Source organism: Theileria equi, chromosome 3 (assembly GCF_000342415.1).
Source record: "Theileria equi strain WA chromosome 3, complete sequence".
NCBI classification, from domain to species: domain Eukaryota; phylum Apicomplexa; class Aconoidasida; order Piroplasmida; family Theileriidae; genus Theileria; species Theileria equi.
This window is the reverse complement of record NC_021367.1, coordinates 367,324-387,202: the sequence shown is the minus strand read 5'-3', so window position 1 is coordinate 387,202 and position 19,879 is coordinate 367,324. Positions and strand designations below refer to the sequence as shown.

Here is a 19,879-nt window from a genome sequence, read left to right as displayed (position 1 = left end):
TCTATTCCACAGCTATTTGGAATGAACAAGGTTAATGTAGTTTGTCATGGCTTCTCCTCCTACTTTTCATAAAAAAGTCTACCACTTCTGAGAAGATAGGGAACTAGGAGAATGTCATCAGTTCCTAATCGCGGAGATCCCTGCTCAGGCTTCCCCGGCCAAAACTGTGAAAACTCCCTTGTAGCTGGTGGACAAGCTGCTCAAGAAGCTAAACTTGAAGACAAGACTGAAGAATCTGCTCCTAAAGAAGATACTTCTAGTGACAAGTCTTCTATTCTTATTAAAGCTGCTTCTGGATCTAGTACACTTGGTACTGTCGGTGGAGTAGTGGGCGACCAAAGGGAGTCTCTAGAATAGGATGGATGAGGTAGTATATCACTATGGAATGAGGTCAATGGAAGATTCTGAATGGAGTCTAATGCTAGAATGATGCTATGAAAATGATAGGCGTGATGAAATTGCGCTTATAGAGTCTACATGCACAAGGGCAAACATTTACAGGGGAGGAATCCCCGAGTGCTAGTGGGCATGGTGAACAACTATAGATATCTGAGCATTGCCATTACCTTGCGTATGATGAATCCAAGAACTAAAAGTGCTACCAGGGCTCCAACAACTCCCCCAATTATGGCTCCAATGTGAAGTGAAGAAGAATGGCCACCACTAGATTCCACTCCCCTGTTGTTTAAATCGGAAATGCGTATGGCTCTGACTTTGTCAAGCTTCTCCTTTAGCTGTTCCGCACTGAGAAAAGTGGACCTTTCGTCCTTCCTCCAATCACATGCCGCAAGAACTGGCTTGCTAAAATAGACGTACTTCTTTTCTTTGTCACTCTGCTTTTCTAGTTCAACCATTAAAAGGTTGGAGATATCCATGGGATCATTTCCGTAGTAGTATGCAGAGACGCTGAGTAGAGGATCAAAGGACTTTATGTCCTCTAGTTTCTCACCCTTGTGGACAACCTGCTTTACCTTAAACGTCCCTTCTGGGCTCATGGTGTGTTTAAACCGATAGTACTCCGATCCTGGAACTTGGCTCTCGCCAACGTCAAATTCCAGCGCCGTTCCTGTAGGAGAATACGCTCCGTATAGTGATGCTCTAATTTCTACTTTTGGAATGGAGTGATTCTCGAGTGCCTTGGCTATCTTTCCTGGGAATTCTCTTGAAGAGAGTCTTGGATGGTCAAAATATGTCCAAAAGAGATCTCCATGGTATCTTACGAACCAGCTGTTGGACTCTTGTGACATGTAGTAAAAGAGCAGAGGAGTAGAATTTCCTGCAATGGAATACCAGTATATGTGAATATTCTTTACGTTATCATCGGGAGAAAATATCGTGACTTCACCGTTCCGAACAGTCGCAAATCCTGTGGGCGAAATGTGAGTATAGGTTACGTAATTGTATTTGGATGCGTAAGTGCAGTCGTACTCCAGCAGAGTTTTAATGGAGCCGTTGCATGCGGGACAATTGTAGGATGTATTTGCACGGGGATTATGACCAATGTCTGCTACATGGAGCTTGTTCCACCTACAGTTTTCCTTGTCGAGAGAATTCTGGAGAATGGCGGGATGGAGATCTTCTTTGGTCCAATCTACGGCGTTTACAGTCACATAGTAGCTCTCCCCAAGTTTTATCATCAAGGGTCTTGAATGTTCACTATCCCTTTTCCAAAAGTAAACGACGATTAAATCGTGCTTGTCAAGTTCATCTTCAAACCCCTCTAGTCTCTTCCACTTGTTATTTATGGTCTTGATTTTTGCGTGGTCACGTGTCCTGTGGACGCATTTCTTGTACCCCTTTACTTCCTCTTGATCATCTATCTCGATGACTTCAACAGGTCCATATGAGTAATTCCTTCCCTTGGCACTTGTAGCAGGCTGATAGCCAATGTTGATGGTAACGCCTTCAGTCATTCTTCCTCGGTTTGTTTACACGAATTTCATGCGGTAGCGAATTTTTAGTATCTGCTCTACCGTTAGAGATTCTACACCGCTATCTCCTGCTCTAATTGTCCAACGTATGGCTGCTTGTCTCCATGTGCTAGCTTTTAAACGTGCATCTCCCCATCCATAACGAGCCCAAATAAATCATTTCCCCTTTGGTTCCCATGGGTAATTCATAGATTTGGTGGTGAAATGGATGGTATCTCTCTGGTGCGACTTTTGGCTGAATATCGCCCTCTGGATTACCGGAATAATCAATAGAGGGGTTTAAACAAGAAGACACTGGAAGGTGTCTGGTACGGACAATGGTTTTGACTAGAGTATTACAGAGTGTATAAAGGTGTATAGAATGCTACTAACTAAAGTGTCGTAGATTTATGCTATAGATGGATGATGTGTCCCTAGGGACACTATGGACTCTCTCTCCATGGGTCCAAAGAGGCTACTTCTCTCTTTTTCTAAGCTTTCATGAACATTCCAAGGAGCTCTTCCAGTGTTATTCTCTTCCTAAACAATCCAGACGGCTTATGGGGTCCCGTGCATGCGTGTTTTGTTAGTTCATAGAAGAGGAGGTACAGACGTCTTGTTCTTTTAATGAAGAAGTTGTATACTCCATCAACTCCACATGCTTTCCAGTCTGGGAGTCCTTTGATGATCTCATAAAATTCTTCTTCGGAGATGAAGTCTTTCTCTTCCCTTACTACTGTAGGGTTGAGATATAAATACCTTTCAAACTTTTCTGGATTTGTAGGTCTGGCGTCCCACGTAGGGGACCAGTGTCCTTCCATTTCCACTGGAGACGGATGGTCTTGAGAGTTTCCTTGGTTCAGTAGGTTTCTGAAGAATTTTCTCGTGTTCTTCTCGAAGTTACTGTTGTCCTTGTTGAATTGTATCCTCTCTACGCTCCTGTCTATTCTTGTCTGGTATATTAGTATTTTCTCGTCCAAGACTACTTTTTCTTCCAGTCGGTGTTGTGGGTTTTCCAGAATCTTCCCTCTGTTCTTCATGTATTGTATAGCCCGACCGCGTTCTTGTTTCGACAAGTCGTACAGTTCATCTCTGTCAATCAGGTCCTTAGTGTATTTAAATCCTGCTATCTTAAATTCCATGTTTTCCTTCCAATTGGAGGGTTCCCATTCCTTGTATGTTACGTGGTGATATGACAGCTGTACCGCTTGCCATATTCTTGTGGCTTCTGAGAAGTCTCTTGGTTGATTTGAGATTTCTAGTAAGTAGGATCCTAACTCGTCCAGGATGTACTGAAATGTTGTTTCCTGGAATCTCTGTGAGTAAATCTTGTAAGTCCTTTCGGCCTCCTCGATTTCATATTGTTCCATTAGGACCAGCTTTCTATTTATATCCTCTTTGATGTTTATTTTCCTACGTAGCTCCTTTAGAGAGTTCTCCGGGAGTTCATCGGCTCGCAGCATGAGCTCTTCATCAGAGGGTAGTTTTAAGTGTAAGTTATTTCTTAATCCTTTCCTAGCCAGATCTTGGAGTTTTTCCAAGTCTATATCATTAGAAAATCTTGCCTTATAGGCTTCGTGGATGTGTTGCCATCCGAACTTTGGGACTTTACCTAGGCTTTGTTGGACCTTGTGCAATACACATGCTGGCCAAATCTTCTCTGGTTCGTCCGTACCATCTATCAGTACCTTTAGAGCTATGATTTTATTATTTTCGTTTTCCTTCCGCTGCTGTTTAGAAGGTCTTTTGTTTATCCCCCGTCTACACTGGGTAGTTTTACAAGTCGCCACCTGTTTGTTTAAATAGTTGTTTTGATTATATTCAGGTCCACATTGCAATTCGTCCAGGGTTAACACTAACCTTACGTCAGCTAGATTATAATAAAGTCTTTTAGTGCCAAGTATGTCATTGTTGAACTCTTTGTCGTCAGTTTGGAATGATGCACGGTAGGTTGTACCAGTTTGTTTAACGATTAATTTGGGTCCTATTCTTCCATTATCATCATGTTTTTGTTGCTTTTTAAGAGGCAATTCGTTATTTCCCTGTTTACTCTCTGTATAATCGCAAGCTCGTACCCATTTAGAAAAGATTTTTTGATTATTTTCAGGTAGGCGTTGCCTTTCAACGAGGGATAACGTAGACCTGTCTTGAGCTGCCTCGTTGCAGAGTTCTTCGTCATCTGACAAGCAGGATGTTCGATCAGACAAACCTGGTTCTTCTCTCGGACTAGAGTCGCAAGGTAATAATATGACAATCGAGAGCTTCTATAAACCGTTTATTGGATAAAACAGATGGAAATCCAATGATTTCATGTTACAGTACAACATATTGCTCATACTCCATCAGAGTGCATGCTTAATTAATGGTAGTCTCTTTACATTCACAGACATAATAGATGTCCATATCCCAATCTACTTCCTCCGGGGAAATTACTCATATAGTAACAGACGACAAAAGAAGAGCTGAGGAGGGAGAATTAGAAACTCTAGGATTTACAAGGGTGTTGTAGAATAACTCACATCAAGGACGGTTTATCACATATTAGTATGGCAGGAATAACATAAATTATGAATCTACAATAAATGGTGTCTTGTTAGCATGAAAGCCTTTATTCTTGGTGCAAACATGCGTGATCCTAGAGCTGCAAGGCCTATACAGAGGACACATCCAATAATTCCCCCGATTATGGCACCGGCAGAATGTCCATATGAAGAGTAGTCTTTATAGTCCTCTTGCTCCGTATGATGTTCTTCACTTTCAGAGTCATCATGTTTATAGTCAACATCATAGATTTTGGGTGGTGATGGCATGGGAGTTTGTTTAGGTGTTGCAGGAGTTGTTGGAGCTGAAGGTTGTTGAGGTATTGACGGTGTTGATGGTCTATGTGGAGAATGAGGTGGTAATTCTGGTTTTGGGGCTGTTTTGGCTTTCAATTTCATTAATTCAGCTTTTGCTTGCTCCGTAGTCAGTTCTGTGGAATAACCTTGTTCATCGAGGCTTACCCATGTACTTCCAGTGTTATCAACTCTTCGATAGTACCAATATTTTTTTGGGTTATAAGTGACAAGTTTAATCAGGAAAAGATTATCAAATACAGGGGAAAGTCCATCATAGAAAGCACCTACAGAAGAGAGAACTTCTTGAGTCTTTATGTCATATATTATCGCGTTATTATGAGATATATGACTAATCTTGAATGGGTAGGATTCAGTCTGTCTCTCACCTTTCTGTTGTTTATACTCGTAAAAATAATAACCACCAAAAGTAGTTCTAGAAACGTAAAACTTTGTATCACTTCCAACAGGACTGTACAAGCCCATATCATGAGAAATGTCTATTACAACAGTTGGAACCTTCAAACTTGACAATACGGCTATAATTGCAAGTGAATCATTGTCATTAGATGGAATCTTTTCCTTTAATTTTTCCCACTGGTCACACCCATCATATCTACATATCCACTTAGTATCTCCATTAATTTGCATCATGTATATCAAAAGTGGATTATTAGTATCATTCTCGTTGTAATAAGCCTTGAACCTGGAAAATCTAGTGTTTAAAGGAATGAGTGAACCCTCAATTGGGACATTTCCAATAGTTGCGCTCTTTACAGTAAAGCTGGAAAAGGTATCAGCATGTGAAACCACCAAATAACGACCAGTATAAGTCCTTTTATATGGAATATTCATACCATCGACGGAATGGTAAATACCTTCAGCCTGGTTTAATCTATGTGTTAGGTCTAGTATAAGATCCTTCGTAATATCTCTGAGTTTCTTTTGGATGTCTTCAGGTAATTTATTGACATATAATTTGTTACCATTATTTACAATTGCATCAACTATCTTTGAAATCTCGGTGATACTTAGGGAAGTGGTGCCAGTTCGAAGAATCGACCAACTAGTATAATCATCATTGGTAATGATATATTTCCCAGGGATACATCTAGGATCTTTATTCTCTTGGATATTTAATATTATCACCATAGGATCTCTGTGGTAATAGCCACTTATTTCCTTGTAATAGGCAGAAAAATGGTCCAAGGGTTCATTAGGAAAGCCGTTGTCCAAAGTTATAAGTTGGTAACGAACGTTGTAAAGGCCTTTAATGTAAAATGATGGGACATTTGGTTTGTGTTGGAGAGATTGATATTCACCTATTTCGCCTCCTTTTGTTATTTTAATGCTAATGTTTGTAACTTCAGAGGCATAGCCTTCATTCCAGTGATTCCGATGGAGATCAAAGAAGATGTCCCTTTTCCCGAATAACTTTTCTCTTATTTTTTTTGATAACCCCTGATAATCAAGAGCTTTGTTGATGTTTACACTGTCTAGTATTCTTTTGAGTTCCCTTTCTTCATCAAGTTCATGGGTTGTTTTAAATTCCTGCAGTTTAATGTTATATCCTGTAGTTGAGCTATTATCCACAGTCATGTAATAATAATTCATTCCACTGTATTTTATGTGCAAAGCTACAAGAACGTTCTCCGTGAAGTATGTGCAAAATTTTAATATATCATATGCAGGGGGTTTTATCTGCTTTAGTGTTATTCCATTGTATGACACTGTAAGTAATATAAATGATTCTCCAGTATAGCTCGTATATTCATACTTTGTATATGGTTTAGGTGAGTTCTCATGTCTAGTCCCAGATATACCATGACGAAGTTGATCTTCTAATTTCTTGGGGGATATATCCAGATTATGATCATACACCATTTCCACTCTTTTATAAAGACTATTATACACAAACACTATCTAATTATGTAAAAATGTCTTTGTGAATCCTACATAAAACTATTAACATCTATATGCACATTTGTCTGTCCGAATAATTCCCCACCATGTGTAATTAAATCCTTTTGTCTACCTTACATATCACCCTTGTAATTGTCCATTTTAAGTAATTTCCCTACATCCTACTTTATAAATAAAGTTGGGATGATTAAATGTGTAACGTAAATGAGGAATTAACAGAGTGCAAATGGTCTACTGATACATCACTAAAATTCCACTTTAAAAACACTAAAATAGCTATTTATACGATGCAAAGCGTCCTGAAATAACGCTATATATAATAGTACAAATGAGAGATTTCGGATCCACTGCATGCATACATGGGTGAGAACACCCTGGAGATTACGGCAAAAGTGTATAACCCGCAGTGGTTATAGATGAACAAGTAAATGGAATATAGGATAGTTGAAGGGACACTTTAGACATAGAGTCATGCAACCAGATTTGCGCACATAGACCAGGTATCTCTCTAGTCGTTAAATCTTTCACACTAATAGAGAAAAGAAATGTCAAGAATAGATGTATAGAGCAATAGCTCTAGTTGTCCAGATTTATGCCAATGCAGAAAGTGATAGTCTTGTACCATAAATACGTCCCTCTTCCACCATCATCTACCCTTCCTTCTAGACAGTCTTCCAGGTACCTCTCCTCTTTTTCCTCTCTAGACAGCATTCTAGGTACCCCTGTCTTTCTGGGCCTCTTTACGGTCTCTAATAGCCTAGAGTCCATCCAGAGACTCAATACGCTCGTCCAACCTCCATAACACATCCATAATATTAGTCACAAGGCTCCTTGAGCTCCCATAGGTCGCCATAAAGCTCCTATACTGCGTATAGTCACCAGTCCTCCGCTTTGCTACGGACAGAGGCCCATTTGCTACGCTCCATTCATAGCTCACATCCCTCATTCTTCGGGACGTATCCTCCCTCCGGCTAGAGCCTTTGGTCGGACCTCCAAGGCCAGCGCCTCGACATCCCCATGGTGGCTGTCGTGCCCTACAGACGAATTTTCTCCTCTCCCATTAGAAACATTTGCCGAGTAATTTATTCATAATTTTCCTTTAATTTATTTCATATTTAACTACGAGAGGTCTGTGGGCTGCACAGTCTGTCTGTTTGAGTATTTTTTAGCACCTTGGGCTATAGCGCTGATTTTTTGGCTATAGCGTTCGCAGTAGTACCATAAAGGACGAGATACACTAATTTTAAACTAAAATGTCTCACAGGAAGTTTGAGCGCCCGAGGAGCGGCTCCTTGGGTTTCTTGCCCCGCAAGCGTTGCAAGATGCACAGAGGAAAGGTCCGTTCCTTCCCCAAGGACGATCCTTCCCTTCCTCCTCATTTCACGGCCTTCATGGGCTACAAGGCTGGTATGACCCACGTCGTTACCGAGGTTGACAGGCCAGGCTCCAAGCTCCACAAGAAGGAGGTTGTAGAGGCTGTCACCATCGTGGAGACGCCACCAATGGTCGTCGTCGGACTCGTTGGATATATCGAGACCCCCAAGGGACTCAAGGTGCTCACAACCGTCTGGGCAGCTCACCTGTCTGACGAGTGCAGAAGAAGGTTCTACAAGAACTGGTACAAGTCCAAGAAGAAGGCCTTCACCAAGTACACTAAAAAGTTCCAGGAGGGCAAGGTCGACAAGGAGATTTCCAGAATCAAGAACTACGCCACCGTTGTAAGGGCCATCTGCCACACACAGCCATCCAAGCTCTCCATCTCCCTCAGGAAGGCCCATATCATGGAGGTCCAGGTCAACGGCGGAAGCATTGCCGATAAGGTAAGCGAAATGTGTGAGGTGTATAGAACAAGACGGACTCACGAGCTGGTCATTACCCCGGCTCTGCTCTGGTATTCAAGCGCATTTTTCGTTGCGTACATTTGAGTGAGCATGTCCTATAGCATCTTTGGTTGAGCTCTCGCTCCCAATGTCTTTCATATTCCTAGTCCCAGCAGCAGTGTTTTGCACGCCCAAAGGGTTGTTGCTGTCGGGGAAAACCATGAAAGTTACACATTCTCTCCATCTTCCACATTTCATTGCCCATCCATACTTTACATCATTATACAGGTTGACTTTGTGACTGGTTTGTTCGAGAAGCCCATTCCGGTTTCGTCTGTATTTTCCGAGAATGAAATGCTCGACACTGTTGGTGTGACCAAGGGTCACGGAACAAAGGGTGTCGTATCTCGTTATGGTGTCACTAGACTCCCAAGAAAGACCCACAGAGGTTTGAGAAAGGTTGCCTGTATCGGTGCTTGGCATCCTGCTCGCGTTCAGTTCCAGGTTCCCAGACATGGTCAAAAGGGTTACTTCCACAGGACTGAGAGAAATAAAAAGATTTACAGAATTGGTCTTGGTACTAATCCCAGGAACGCTTCTACTGATGCTGATTTGACTGAAAAGAAGATTACGCCAATGGGTGGCTTCCCTCACTATGGTGTTGTAAAGGAGGACTTTTTGATGCTCAAGGGCTGCATTGTTGGCCCCAAGAAGCGCGTAATCACCCTCAGGAAGACCCTTGTTCCACAAGTCTCCAGGGCTGCCCTCGCAGAGGTTTCTCTCAGGTTTATCGATACTTCCTCCAAATGGGGACACGGAAGATTCCAGACTTCTGATGAAAAGAAGAAGTTTTACGGACCACTCAAGTCTCATGCTGAAACTGCCTAGGGTTTCTACTAATTGTGTTTTTTTGAATGTTTAATGTAGGTGGTTCCATGTTTGTTAGACGGTCAGTATCTTGGTTTAGGGAATGAGGAATCACATTGCAATGCTTGTGTCCTTTTCTGTACTCGCATTGGTCAAGGCTTGTGCCATCGCTAGTCAATGTAAAGGATGAAAGATGAGGACTTTGGCAGCGCTGTACATCTTTTCGCTTTGTAAACTTTGCAATGCAGGATGGCCCTGTTGTCTCCAGGGTGATGATTCTGACGACACAGAATCGCCTTCTGCCGCAGCTCAATCGCCAGCGACTTGTATGTCGCATCCTCTAGACACTCTAGACATTTCTAATCCGGAACAGAGCATCATGAATGTGGTCGAGAGAGACAATGGTTCATCGCAGCAAAAGCATTACTTCCCCAAGGTTGGTATTCACATCACATCCGTGTTCGATGGAGAGTCGCCCTTGTGGATGGCTCCGGTGGAAAGACAGGGAGAAGTGCTCTTTGTGGAGCGCTTCATCAGGGGAAAAACAGAGATCCTCGGTCTGAACATAGTACACGGTCAAGAGTTTGCTCCAAGGTACTTTGAGAAACTAGACGGAGAATGGAAGGAAACTAGCAAACGTAACTATTTTAAAAAGTTAAATGATGTCAGATTTTGTTCGTAGTCGGATTGTTCAGGACCACTATAGTTGGCTCTCAAGTTTAGACTTGCACAAGTAGTAATTCAACATGTATACGATATTCTTAAAGGCAGTTGATATCTCATGTAATGGTTGGATTATGTGTTAGAGATTGTGCAAACCAATGGTGAAGAGGCATGCATTGGATGGTTGCTTATGATGGTCTAATGGTTTCGGAGTAGTCATGCAAAGGGACTCGGTGCATGCTTGATTTGCTGGAAAAAACGAGACCCCTCTAGACCCGTAGCAAAGTGCCAACATTTTGTGCCACCAAGCTTGCTATCCTTTGGGTCTCATTTCATTCCTACTCTTCATCCATGGTAGTACTTATAACAATCACTCAGTATATACTCTCTAGTCTCCCTACTGGAGAGTCCATAGGCAGCCATTAAAACTAGTACGGACTGATATTCTTGTACACGCCATATCGCATAATTCCGGTCTTTGAGCTGCCCTCAGGTCTGTGGATAATCTTCCTGTAGGTCTGCATTCCCTGGGCATTGTGTTCTTGCGAATTCACCTTTATTCCTTCGTTGCTAAAGCAGCGCTTTCCACCTTCATTGTTCGCATCTTGACAGTCTCTCTTGTCCTTTTGGGTGTCTTCTCTATTTCCATCCGTTGCTTCCATTTTTCCGTCTATAAATGCTCCTCTCGAACAACTGTTATTTTGAATTCAAACTGTCTGGCTCCGCAATTACAATGGGAGAGCGTATGCCGGGTTCGTGTACGTGTATCCAAAGGGGTTTCCGTTGTATTAGTCGTATAATGTGCAGGTTTTGTGTCTGTGGACTTGTTTTATGACGTGACGATCCAATACACACTTTCGAAAATGCAAATCATCCCCATCCGATTAGCATGCAGAGTGGGACTTGTGTCTACATTAGGGACAGATGGAGGGATAAATCTCTCCATGTCCACACGAATGTTGTTGTAAAGGTGTCTGGAGCTTTGGAAGTTTTGGAAGTACTCCGTAACTGGACTTATGGCATCTCTAGAGAAATGCAGGTTTCACTCTCCTTGTAATGTTATGCCTCTGGAGCCTAAATGTGGAGCTATTCTACACATTTACGGGCCTAGTTCTATGTAATGCGGGTGTATTAGAGTATAGAGTAGTAGGAAAGGGTGAAGTACCGGCTGGTTCTGGCAAACATGCGGACTAGCATGAGAAAGGATGGGTTCTCTTGGAAGTCATCCAGTCATTCTTGTGAACTTAGGACGTTTGAATGGCCATTACACCTATTTTTGGAGAGTATGGAGTGTCAATACTGCGAAAGAAGGTGAGTACCCCTGGTACTCCAGACTTGCTGGAGACTCAATGGTATTCACCGTCTCCCCTTTATACATTCTCCTATGCTCATATACTCTGTACTCGCCAGATATTCTCTACTCCCTAGTCTATCTTTTCTCTAGAGACTCCCTACGGTCGTCCAGTACTCCTTACAGTCGTACTTGCACAGTGGGAATCCTCTTCTCAGTCGGATGCCCATTTTGCCTCTGGGAACGCACACATTTGAATTATGTGCGCAGAATTAGCTAGCATAATATTAAAGCAGAGATAATGCCCGGGTAATGCTCATCTTTCTCGCGTGAAATCTGCGATAACCAGTGGTGGTGAATGGGCAGGTGTAAAGCCAGAATTGGCTAGTAAATGGCTAGTTTCTCAGGAAGGCTATTCCGATACATTGGCACATGCATTAAAAGGGTAGATGACCTGCTAATACCACTGGACTCCACCCATTCATCCCATTCTCTGGGCAAGTTGCAGACTCGGCACGTAGCCCTCTCGGTCCTCAGGGAGCCCTTTTGACGGCCCTCTTCGCGGACACATTGCTAATGTGCGCCTAGAAAATGCCTCTGGAACACTCTGTGTGGTGAAGGCGCGGGCATTGTGAAGATCCCATGTACTGGTGGCGGCGTACAGCGGCCGCAAACGCCACTTGTAGCGTACGCTAGATCCTTCCGCGTGGTACACATCAAATGCCATCCGTGTACATTCCTAAAATCTGCGATTGCAAAGTACACAGGAGGCCTTCACGGCATGTACGCCGTAGGAAGAAGACTCTCCGCATTCTTCTTCACCCCATGAGAATGCCCTTACACATTTCAGTTTTCTCAGAATGACCGCTGTTTGATGTTCCAGGAAAATGTCAGATATACCTTCGGTCTTGAGGCAGGCTGCCAAACATTACCGCGGCGACTACGTCGCACCTCAGATGCTGGAGCCTAACCTGCAAAAGCGTTTGGAGCAGATCATTCTCCAGCTGACGATTCCGACATCTGAGCTCACCAACATAAGCCAGAACTTTTACTTTGAACTCATGAACGGCCTGAAAGCCCACAAGCGCCACAGGAACCTCTGGATTCCGAACGAGTGCTGCTTCAAAATGTTGGATTCCTACATCTCAAACATCCCTACTGGGAAGGAGCACGGCTCCTACTACGCCATTGACTTTGGAGGCTCGAACTGTAGGGCCGTGAGGATCAAAATCCATGGCAACGGCAAGATGGAACGTACCCAGTCCACATTCACGCTAAAGTACTCGTCGGTGCTGGGACCAAAGGGACTCCTGGATCAGACTGCTACAGCTACTGAGCTGTTTGATCACTTTGCTACGGAGATTGGAACCGTCATTAAGCAGTCTGGCGACCCTCTAACGCCCGAGGAACCGCTCAAGGTCGGATTCACATTCTCGTTCCCATGCACTATGCTCTCGAGGAACACGGCAATTCTGCTGGATTGGACCAAATACTTTGAGACTGGACGTGCTACAAACGACCAGGTGGAGGGGAAGGACGTTGGAAAGCTGATGGACGAAGCCTTTAAGAGGAATAATATCAACGCAAATGTTTCAATCATCCTCAATGATACGGTCGGTACTTTGCTATCATGCGCTTACCAGAAGCCTGAGGACTACCCAGAGTGCAGAGTTGGTGTCATTCTGGGCACTGGATTCAACATTTGTTACGCAGAAAACGACTATGAAAACTTTGGCTACGTTGGCAAAATCATCAACACAGAGTGTGGAAACTTTGACAAGGAGCTGCCCATAACTCCAGTCGATTTTGAGATCGATTACTACACCTCAAACTGCGGCAGGAGACTCCTCGAGAAACTCATCGGTGCGGCCTACCTCGGGGAGATTGTGAGGAGGTACATGATCCTACTGCTGAGGGAAAAGGCCCCGAGAGTCATGTGGCATATAGGCACATTCACTTCCGTCGACGGAGGCGAGATTTTGAACGATCCGTCGGAGGACCACCAGGTTGCCAAAGAGATTGCACTGCGCAGATGGGGAGTTGAGCTCTCCCAGGAGGTCCTAGTCGGTCTCCACAAGATCTGCGAGTTTGTGTTTGGCAGATCTGCCGGTCTCGCAGCCGCCGCAATCGCTGCCACTGCCAGGAAGGCATGCACCTTTGCCAAGATAAGGACAACCATCGCAATTGACGGGTCCCTGTACGTCAAGAATGAGTGGTATAAAAACAAACTACACGAGTACCTGGACCAAGTCATAAGACCAGACCTCCGCGGCAACGTGGTACTCCTGGCATCCGACGATGGCTCCGGAAAAGGAGCTGCCATTGCCGCCGCCATGTTCGACAACAGACACTTTATTTAGCCCGCAGTAAGCGCCATTATCGCATGTTTTGAATGTAACGATTATAAACAAACGGAATGCTATAAATGCAAGCAAATTTATGCCACAAATACAGACAAATGGAATGTTATTAACAGTAAATGAACATTATAATTACAGAAAGTGAATACTAAATCGCAGACATTGAATATTAAAATTACAACTAGATGGACATTATAATTACAGACATTGAATTTTGTAAATACAGCAATATTATCATTAAACGGAATATTATACAGACAGAATGCTATAGTCAATTTGTAAGGTGGATTGGATTTAAACTTTAGAATTGGGGGTATAGTCAAATACCCAGTCACACAGGACATACAGTAGGCATGTATGCATAATGTTACGGAAAAGGGTCGTGCCGGTGGCAGGCTCTTTTGGCCAGAAATAAATCATTGTGTCTTCCTGAGGTCTAGCACTAGAATTAAAGGAAGAAGAAATCGCACGTATAAATAGCCCCTGCTTCTAGGGTCGTTTCAATGTTATTTGTGTTATTTTGTGGCCTGGCTCTGCTGGATGGGCCAAATGCCCGTGCATGCGCAGTGTATAGGTGTACATTTTGTGGTGATGCTTGTTAGTGTCCAAATCTTGCCATTCTATCCATATTGTAGCTCAAGTGTGGTCAATAGAAATTACTAATTAAGCTGTCACAGTCCTACTACATTGATCTGACCCTCTTGGGTCTTATGCCCTCATCCTCAGTAAGCTGAAAACATTCATCACTCTAAAAACTCCATCATTTTCTTTCTCGATTCTACGAGGATTGGGTATTCCAGGTCAGCGAAATTGATCTTGTACTTTAGTACATATGAGACGCAGTCAACGTAGTATGACTCTATTCCCACGTAACAGCAATTGTCTCCCTTTTCGAGCGTCACCTTCCTGCTCATTAGTCCAGAGACGCTTTGGTTGACTACAAATCCGCTGTACTCCACAGTTCCGATTGTAACGTGATCTGACATTTCAGGTCTCACTGTAAACGTTTCCACTCCCGTCTCTGGGTCCTTCTCCACGCAAATGATGTTGTCATTCTTTTGAGTCAATAGTTCAATCTCTACCTGATCTCTTTTAATTCTGGCGTACCACTCGTAGTCTGGCTTTTTCACAAACTCTTTAATTTTGTTCACGTACCTGCCGTCATCCCGTTTCCTTGTCACTACTCTCACATACTTTGAGCCGTCCTCCCTGGGAACCACAAGGACGAATCTGCTCATGTGCCTTGGATTTCCTGGTAGGATAACTGCCGTGCACTCGGTCACATCGCCGATAATGTGGGTGTGTCTGCTGGCAGACTTTACGGAATAGTGGGTTCCGTTTGGGTGCTTTCTCGATGGAGTCGCAGTTATCCTACTTGCAGGCTTCTCAACAATGTCCAGTTCTAGCGGAATCTTCTTCTTGTTGGCCAAATCCCTCTCTTGAGGCGGAGCAATTGCGTGCTTGAGGAGGATAAGTAGGAATGGAATGCACAGAAATTGCAGGAACATGTCCATTATCACTGCTATTTCTCGTCTTTTGAATGAGTTGATGGTCTATAACTTTTCGGTTAGGCGTATTTTGTCCACCAGGTTTATTAGACAATGGCACATTTAAAGCTAAAATCTGTTTCCGATAAATGCTAAATTCAAGACATGGATGTATAAAGGAAAAGGAGCATTCGCAAATGGTCCCAGACACTAGACAAACTTCCTACACATGCACAGGGATATGGTGCAAATTGATCGGTATGGAGTTGGTGTTGGAGGCTCTGATTGACATTTCTAGCGCCCTGCGATCGTCTCATTGAGTACACATTCGGGCTACAATGACACCAATCCATCGTGTTTTCTAGCACGTGGCAAGAGTGGTTAAATGCCTCAAGTAGCTGGTGATAAAAGTTAGGATCCCAAAACGTCATAACGTTGTCTACGGAACACTCACAATGGATGAATTAGGTGGTCATGTGTATGTAATGCATGCGCTCTTGGGATGTCAAACATGGAGTGTTTTCTTAATGTGTTAATGAAAGGATGTGATCGGTTGTCTCTCATTGGTCCAAAGAGTTAACTCCTGGTATCAAAAGTAGCACAGCATGAGTTCCTCAAGGATTACTCTGAGGGTTACTCTTTTATTATCATTGTCTCACTCTTTCCAGTGCCATTAGAAGGCTCTCTGTTACTTCTATGCATGTCCCTGGTTTGGGAATAATAAGCATTCTGATAACATAGTTTGGTTCTTGCAGCATAAAATACCAATGTACATTCAATGGACGTCTAAAGTTAGGCTGTAAGTCACGTGTTGTGAACGTAAACTAGCCTTCGACTACACCGGATGTCACAACGAGATACTTAAATCTGTTTCTATATCCATACCACATGTTAACTCTAACAGAGAAAGAAGATGGAAGACTGCGTAATGCAAGGGGCAGCCATGATATGGTACAAAAAGGTCAGGGTCGGTACCGTTCTCAAGACAGACACCAGAATGTCAAAGAATAGCCCGAAATTGTAATGGAGGAAGGGGACCATCCTGTGAAATCAGAGTCCCTGGAAACAGATATGCGAGAGGCTAACAAAGAAACTAGAAGCGGTAATTATCTCAGTAGCATATTCACCGTATGTCTAAGAGGAACCAGAAGAAGACCTTGCAGTGACGGGAAGGAAGAACCTCCACCTGAGAAAGAATAAACTCTTGGGACTCCTGAAGAGAGTGTCAAATATGCAGAGGTAATTCAGAATAATCTATACATACGCTATTTTAATTTATCTTTAAACATAAAGTCTGGAAATGAAGAGACGATTCTCTTCTTCCTTAGAGACCAACAAGATCCCCATCTTCTTCCGAATAGACAAAAGACCCATTTGCAGTGCCTTCTTCTGCAGACTCTTGTCCCTTGTTTGTTTAGACCTGTGGTCTTGATGTTCTTGTTCTGCTTTCCCTGTTACATATACAGTGTCTTTTCTGGTAAGACAATACGGGTGTGTGCTTGTCGCTCTCATGTTGACAGATGAATGTTCTAACAATACTATGGACGATATGTCTGGTAAGCTTGTGTCAAGGTAATGGCGGTAATGAAGCCGACTTGGATGCTAACGGGCCTTTTAGCTCCTCTGAGGGAGCTCAGAACACTCCTGCAAACTTACAAGGATCTGGGAATGATACGGCCAAGGGGCCAGATACTGTAGAAGGATCTAATAATCAGAAAGTAGACGTTTATACCATAGGGTTTGGAAACAATTTGCGTCCACAAAACTCCCCTGAAGCTACTGGACAAGAACATCCTAGGCCGGAAGCTCTTGGTTTTCGACAGGTTGGTCAACAAAGTCATCCGGGGCCTACTACCCCTGTAAAACCTGTGAGTAGATTTTCTTCCAAAGCAGATGCCTCCCTATTCAATGTCCTGTGCTCTGTTGAGGACAACGTTAAGATTCTTAAACTAACTCCTAAAGCTGGTAAGGTAACTGAGCTCAAGTATGATGGAAAGGATGTATGGTCTGGTAAAGCGACGTTAGGTAAATCTTCAAACCTGGTGGAGGCCCTGATATACTTTGATGAGAATGCTCCGGCATTAGCTATAATTTCCACTGATAAGAATTCAAAGGTCTATAGATACCATGATGGTAATGAGTGGAAGAAGAGTAATAAAAGTGACTTCAAAAGATTTTTAAAGAAGCTAAAGGAGATTAAGGGAGGATCTGGATCATCATCTCCTGGAACTACTACTCCATCTCAATAGCTTCTAAATAGTGACTCCTGTGACTACTCCCTATGGATATAATGCAGTATAATTCCCCTACCTGTGGTAGATAGTAGAAACTCACAATTTGTATCGCTCAAACACTGGCTGGAAGCCTTTAACTCTAGATGTGGCAAGAATGGTATGCTCAGCTTAACAGCAAAAAGCGTTTGACTATGGCATGCTGCGAAACAAGGATAAATTTATAAAGAGGAGGCAACGTCTTATAGGTCCTGGAGGTTCTATGTTAAAGGCTCTGGAGCTTCTCACAAAGTGTTTATCCTTAGCCAGGGACGGACAGTCTCAATAAAGGCTCAAAACGCAGAGACGGACCGGGGAAAAGAAAGTCCAGACGGCTATAATGGGTGTCTAGTAGAATAGAGAAGATAAGGTTCCAGTAAGTTCTTCTCAGACACTACAGATTTTTTAGGACCTCTCAGAGATGATTGACTAAATCGTAACAGGTTTTGTGTACATGATTCTCATTACATGCTCTTTACTGTATGGCCATATATGTGCCATAACTACTAAGGATGTTATGGACTCGGTGGAAGTTGATGATTTGATAGACGAACTTATTTCTACTGACGTGAGTGTTGACTGTACTACTGAAGACTGTGTTGATAGCTACTCTTGCCATACTGTGGATAGTCTCTCTGACGGTGAGCTAGTGGTAAGAGGGAGGATGAGGAGTAGATAAGAGACTACTCATGGATCTCAGAGTTTTGAAAGAGGTTTAAGATAGACTCAATAATGGATGGCTAAAAATGTAGACATAAAGAAAAAATGCCCACGGGAAAATATTATAAACGGAACATGCCAAGATAATCCACAAATTGGAGCTAGGAAGGATATCGTTAGTGGAGCTCCAGATTATGAGTATTGTACACACAGCTTTTTAACAACATGGATAAAAGAGCTCAAGTACAATAACCAACCTCTTCAAATAGAAAACGGCGAGATTCTCAGTAATAGCCATTTTTATATGGCAGTAGTTACTACTTACTACTACAGCTATGGTATCAGTGGGCTTCTTATAACAACACCTCTCATTCTTGGTGTCAAGAGTACTAAAGGGGGGACTTATGAATGGTACGAGAATACCGGAGACGGTATAAAATGGAAAACGATAAGTAATACAGCGGAATTTCCTAGCAATGATACAGGCCAAGTTAATTCCAGATTTAAGGATAAGCTAGATAGGCTCGCATGTAAACTACAGGGTATTGTTGAAATAGATCTCTCCAAAGATAAATATTGGGAAGCAAGTTTGTCACAATCCTAACCATTATTTACACAAAAATAGGATCATTTATATGTGTGGAGAAGAATATGGTACTTATCCAGTAATCCATGCTTATAGGTATCAGCCAAGTAGAAGCTTCAGTAGAGGTATATTTGACATCTCTGAGGTTACTGTGAATGGTAAATTACAAAAATTCGAGCTTAATCCACTACCATTCCAAAGAGTTGCCAGATTCATGGCATATATATCTCCTTGTGATAAAGATAAACCATTTTTAATCTGCGTAGAGTTTGATGGTGGAAACGGCAAAACCTATAAGTGGTACCATAGAAAGACTGAAGGAGATAAGTGGAAGGTATACCTCGGATTTACTTCCACTCAGTCTCCTCGTAATGTTAAAACCAACCTTGGAGATCTTTTAAATAGGCTTAGGAATGTCTTGGGATTACAGGAGTGCAATGTAATAACTGAGGCTGAGGGTATAAAGATTAATGTAAGTAAGACAGTAGACCCAGGATATTTTACCACATACTATTATGAATCTACAGTAAGTAAAAAGAAGTATTCCATATTTTTAAATAAAGCAGAGAATGATCCCACATTTGGCTTTTTTAAGAATACCCATAAAGCAAATACTAATTAGCCTGCCCTAGGTGTAGGGGTTGTGTTATATGTGTGTTATTAGTTTCTACCCTTGTAGATCCTACGGATTTTCCGTAGGTTTTGGGGGCCTTCAGACCTTCTAGAAGCAGCGGTTCTTCTACGTTTTATTTTCTTCCTGATCCTTATTACTCGGTCGCGAGAGAATTCGAGTTCGTTTTCCACTTCTTCCTCTTCAAGAGGTTTTTCCTCTTTGTCGAGGTTTCCGAGGAACCTTTCGAAGATGTCTTCCAGCTTTTCTTCTGGTTCTCTTTCTTCAACTCCTCTTCTTCGATCATGAGTTACCGAATCTAAGGTGGTACGTAGTACTCTAGTCTGCATGTAGGCTCTGATTTTTATGGGCACCGCGATTTTCTCTAGGTGCTTTGCGTGGTATTTTGTGACCAATCCATCCCAAGAGTATACTATTGGAACGGTGCATGCTGGCATATTATGGATGCAGCATAGTTCTTTTGCAAGGACATCGTATTTCCTTTGTTTATAATATTCCGTATCTGAAACCTTAGTTGGACACGTGATTCCGACTTCGACTATAAATATCCTTTTATTTCTCCTGTCGTAGAGTTGGA

At 42.7% G+C, this 19,879-nt stretch overlaps 13 protein-coding genes across 13 annotated transcripts; 7 read left to right on the top strand and 6 right to left on the bottom strand.

Moving 5' to 3' along the window:
* Positions 1–111: 111 nt before the first annotated feature.
* On the top strand, positions 112–357 carry BEWA_002030 (hypothetical protein; the record flags this gene model as incomplete). Its single annotated transcript, XM_004830405.1, has 1 exon — positions 112–357. One exon carries the CDS (start codon positions 112–114, stop codon positions 355–357), a length of 246 nt encoding a protein of 81 aa, XP_004830462.1.
* Positions 358–539: 182 nt separating this feature from the next.
* BEWA_002020 (hypothetical protein) lies at positions 540–1,913 on the bottom strand (the record flags this gene model as incomplete). Its single annotated transcript, XM_004830404.1, has 1 exon — positions 540–1,913. One exon carries the CDS (start codon positions 1,911–1,913, stop codon positions 540–542), a length of 1,374 nt encoding a protein of 457 aa, XP_004830461.1.
* Positions 1,914–2,401: 488 nt separating this feature from the next.
* BEWA_002010 (hypothetical protein) lies at positions 2,402–3,989 on the bottom strand (the record flags this gene model as incomplete). Its single annotated transcript, XM_004830403.1, has 2 exons — positions 2,402–3,963; positions 3,986–3,989. 2 exons carry the CDS (start codon positions 3,987–3,989, stop codon positions 2,402–2,404), a joined length of 1,566 nt encoding a protein of 521 aa, XP_004830460.1.
* Positions 3,990–4,483: 494 nt separating this feature from the next.
* Positions 4,484–6,628, bottom strand: BEWA_002000 (hypothetical protein; the record flags this gene model as incomplete). The annotated part of the gene is made up of 1 exon (XM_004830402.1): positions 4,484–6,628. One exon carries the CDS (start codon positions 6,626–6,628, stop codon positions 4,484–4,486), a length of 2,145 nt encoding a protein of 714 aa, XP_004830459.1.
* Positions 6,629–7,920: 1,292 nt separating this feature from the next.
* On the top strand, positions 7,921–9,375 carry BEWA_001990 (60S ribosomal protein L3, putative; the record flags this gene model as incomplete). The annotated part of the gene is made up of 2 exons (XM_004830401.1): positions 7,921–8,487; positions 8,776–9,375. The coding sequence occupies 2 exons, from the start codon at positions 7,921–7,923 to the stop codon at positions 9,373–9,375; spliced, it is 1,167 nt and encodes a 388-aa protein (XP_004830458.1).
* A 172-nt stretch (positions 9,376–9,547) lies between these two features.
* On the top strand, positions 9,548–10,036 carry BEWA_001980 (signal peptide-containing protein; the record flags this gene model as incomplete). The annotated part of the gene is made up of 1 exon (XM_004830400.1): positions 9,548–10,036. One exon carries the CDS (start codon positions 9,548–9,550, stop codon positions 10,034–10,036), a length of 489 nt encoding a protein of 162 aa, XP_004830457.1.
* A 409-nt stretch (positions 10,037–10,445) lies between these two features.
* On the bottom strand, positions 10,446–10,679 carry BEWA_001970 (hypothetical protein; the record flags this gene model as incomplete). The annotated part of the gene is made up of 1 exon (XM_004830399.1): positions 10,446–10,679. One exon carries the CDS (start codon positions 10,677–10,679, stop codon positions 10,446–10,448), a length of 234 nt encoding a protein of 77 aa, XP_004830456.1.
* Positions 10,680–12,195: 1,516 nt separating this feature from the next.
* BEWA_001960 (hexokinase 1, putative) lies at positions 12,196–13,668 on the top strand (the record flags this gene model as incomplete). The annotated part of the gene is made up of 1 exon (XM_004830398.1): positions 12,196–13,668. The coding sequence occupies one exon, from the start codon at positions 12,196–12,198 to the stop codon at positions 13,666–13,668; it is 1,473 nt and encodes a 490-aa protein (XP_004830455.1).
* Positions 13,669–14,411: 743 nt separating this feature from the next.
* On the bottom strand, positions 14,412–15,182 carry BEWA_001950 (signal peptide-containing protein; the record flags this gene model as incomplete). Its single annotated transcript, XM_004830397.1, has 1 exon — positions 14,412–15,182. One exon carries the CDS (start codon positions 15,180–15,182, stop codon positions 14,412–14,414), a length of 771 nt encoding a protein of 256 aa, XP_004830454.1.
* A 1,493-nt stretch (positions 15,183–16,675) lies between these two features.
* Positions 16,676–17,404, top strand: BEWA_001940 (signal peptide-containing protein; the record flags this gene model as incomplete). Its single annotated transcript, XM_004830396.1, has 1 exon — positions 16,676–17,404. One exon carries the CDS (start codon positions 16,676–16,678, stop codon positions 17,402–17,404), a length of 729 nt encoding a protein of 242 aa, XP_004830453.1.
* A 757-nt stretch (positions 17,405–18,161) lies between these two features.
* BEWA_001930 (hypothetical protein) lies at positions 18,162–18,689 on the top strand (the record flags this gene model as incomplete). The annotated part of the gene is made up of 1 exon (XM_004830395.1): positions 18,162–18,689. The coding sequence occupies one exon, from the start codon at positions 18,162–18,164 to the stop codon at positions 18,687–18,689; it is 528 nt and encodes a 175-aa protein (XP_004830452.1).
* A 31-nt stretch (positions 18,690–18,720) lies between these two features.
* On the top strand, positions 18,721–19,293 carry BEWA_001920 (hypothetical protein; the record flags this gene model as incomplete). The annotated part of the gene is made up of 1 exon (XM_004830394.1): positions 18,721–19,293. The coding sequence occupies one exon, from the start codon at positions 18,721–18,723 to the stop codon at positions 19,291–19,293; it is 573 nt and encodes a 190-aa protein (XP_004830451.1).
* Positions 19,294–19,331: 38 nt separating this feature from the next.
* BEWA_001910 (hypothetical protein) lies at positions 19,332–19,739 on the bottom strand (the record flags this gene model as incomplete). The annotated part of the gene is made up of 1 exon (XM_004830393.1): positions 19,332–19,739. The coding sequence occupies one exon, from the start codon at positions 19,737–19,739 to the stop codon at positions 19,332–19,334; it is 408 nt and encodes a 135-aa protein (XP_004830450.1).
* Between the last annotated feature and the right edge of the window lie 140 nt (positions 19,740–19,879).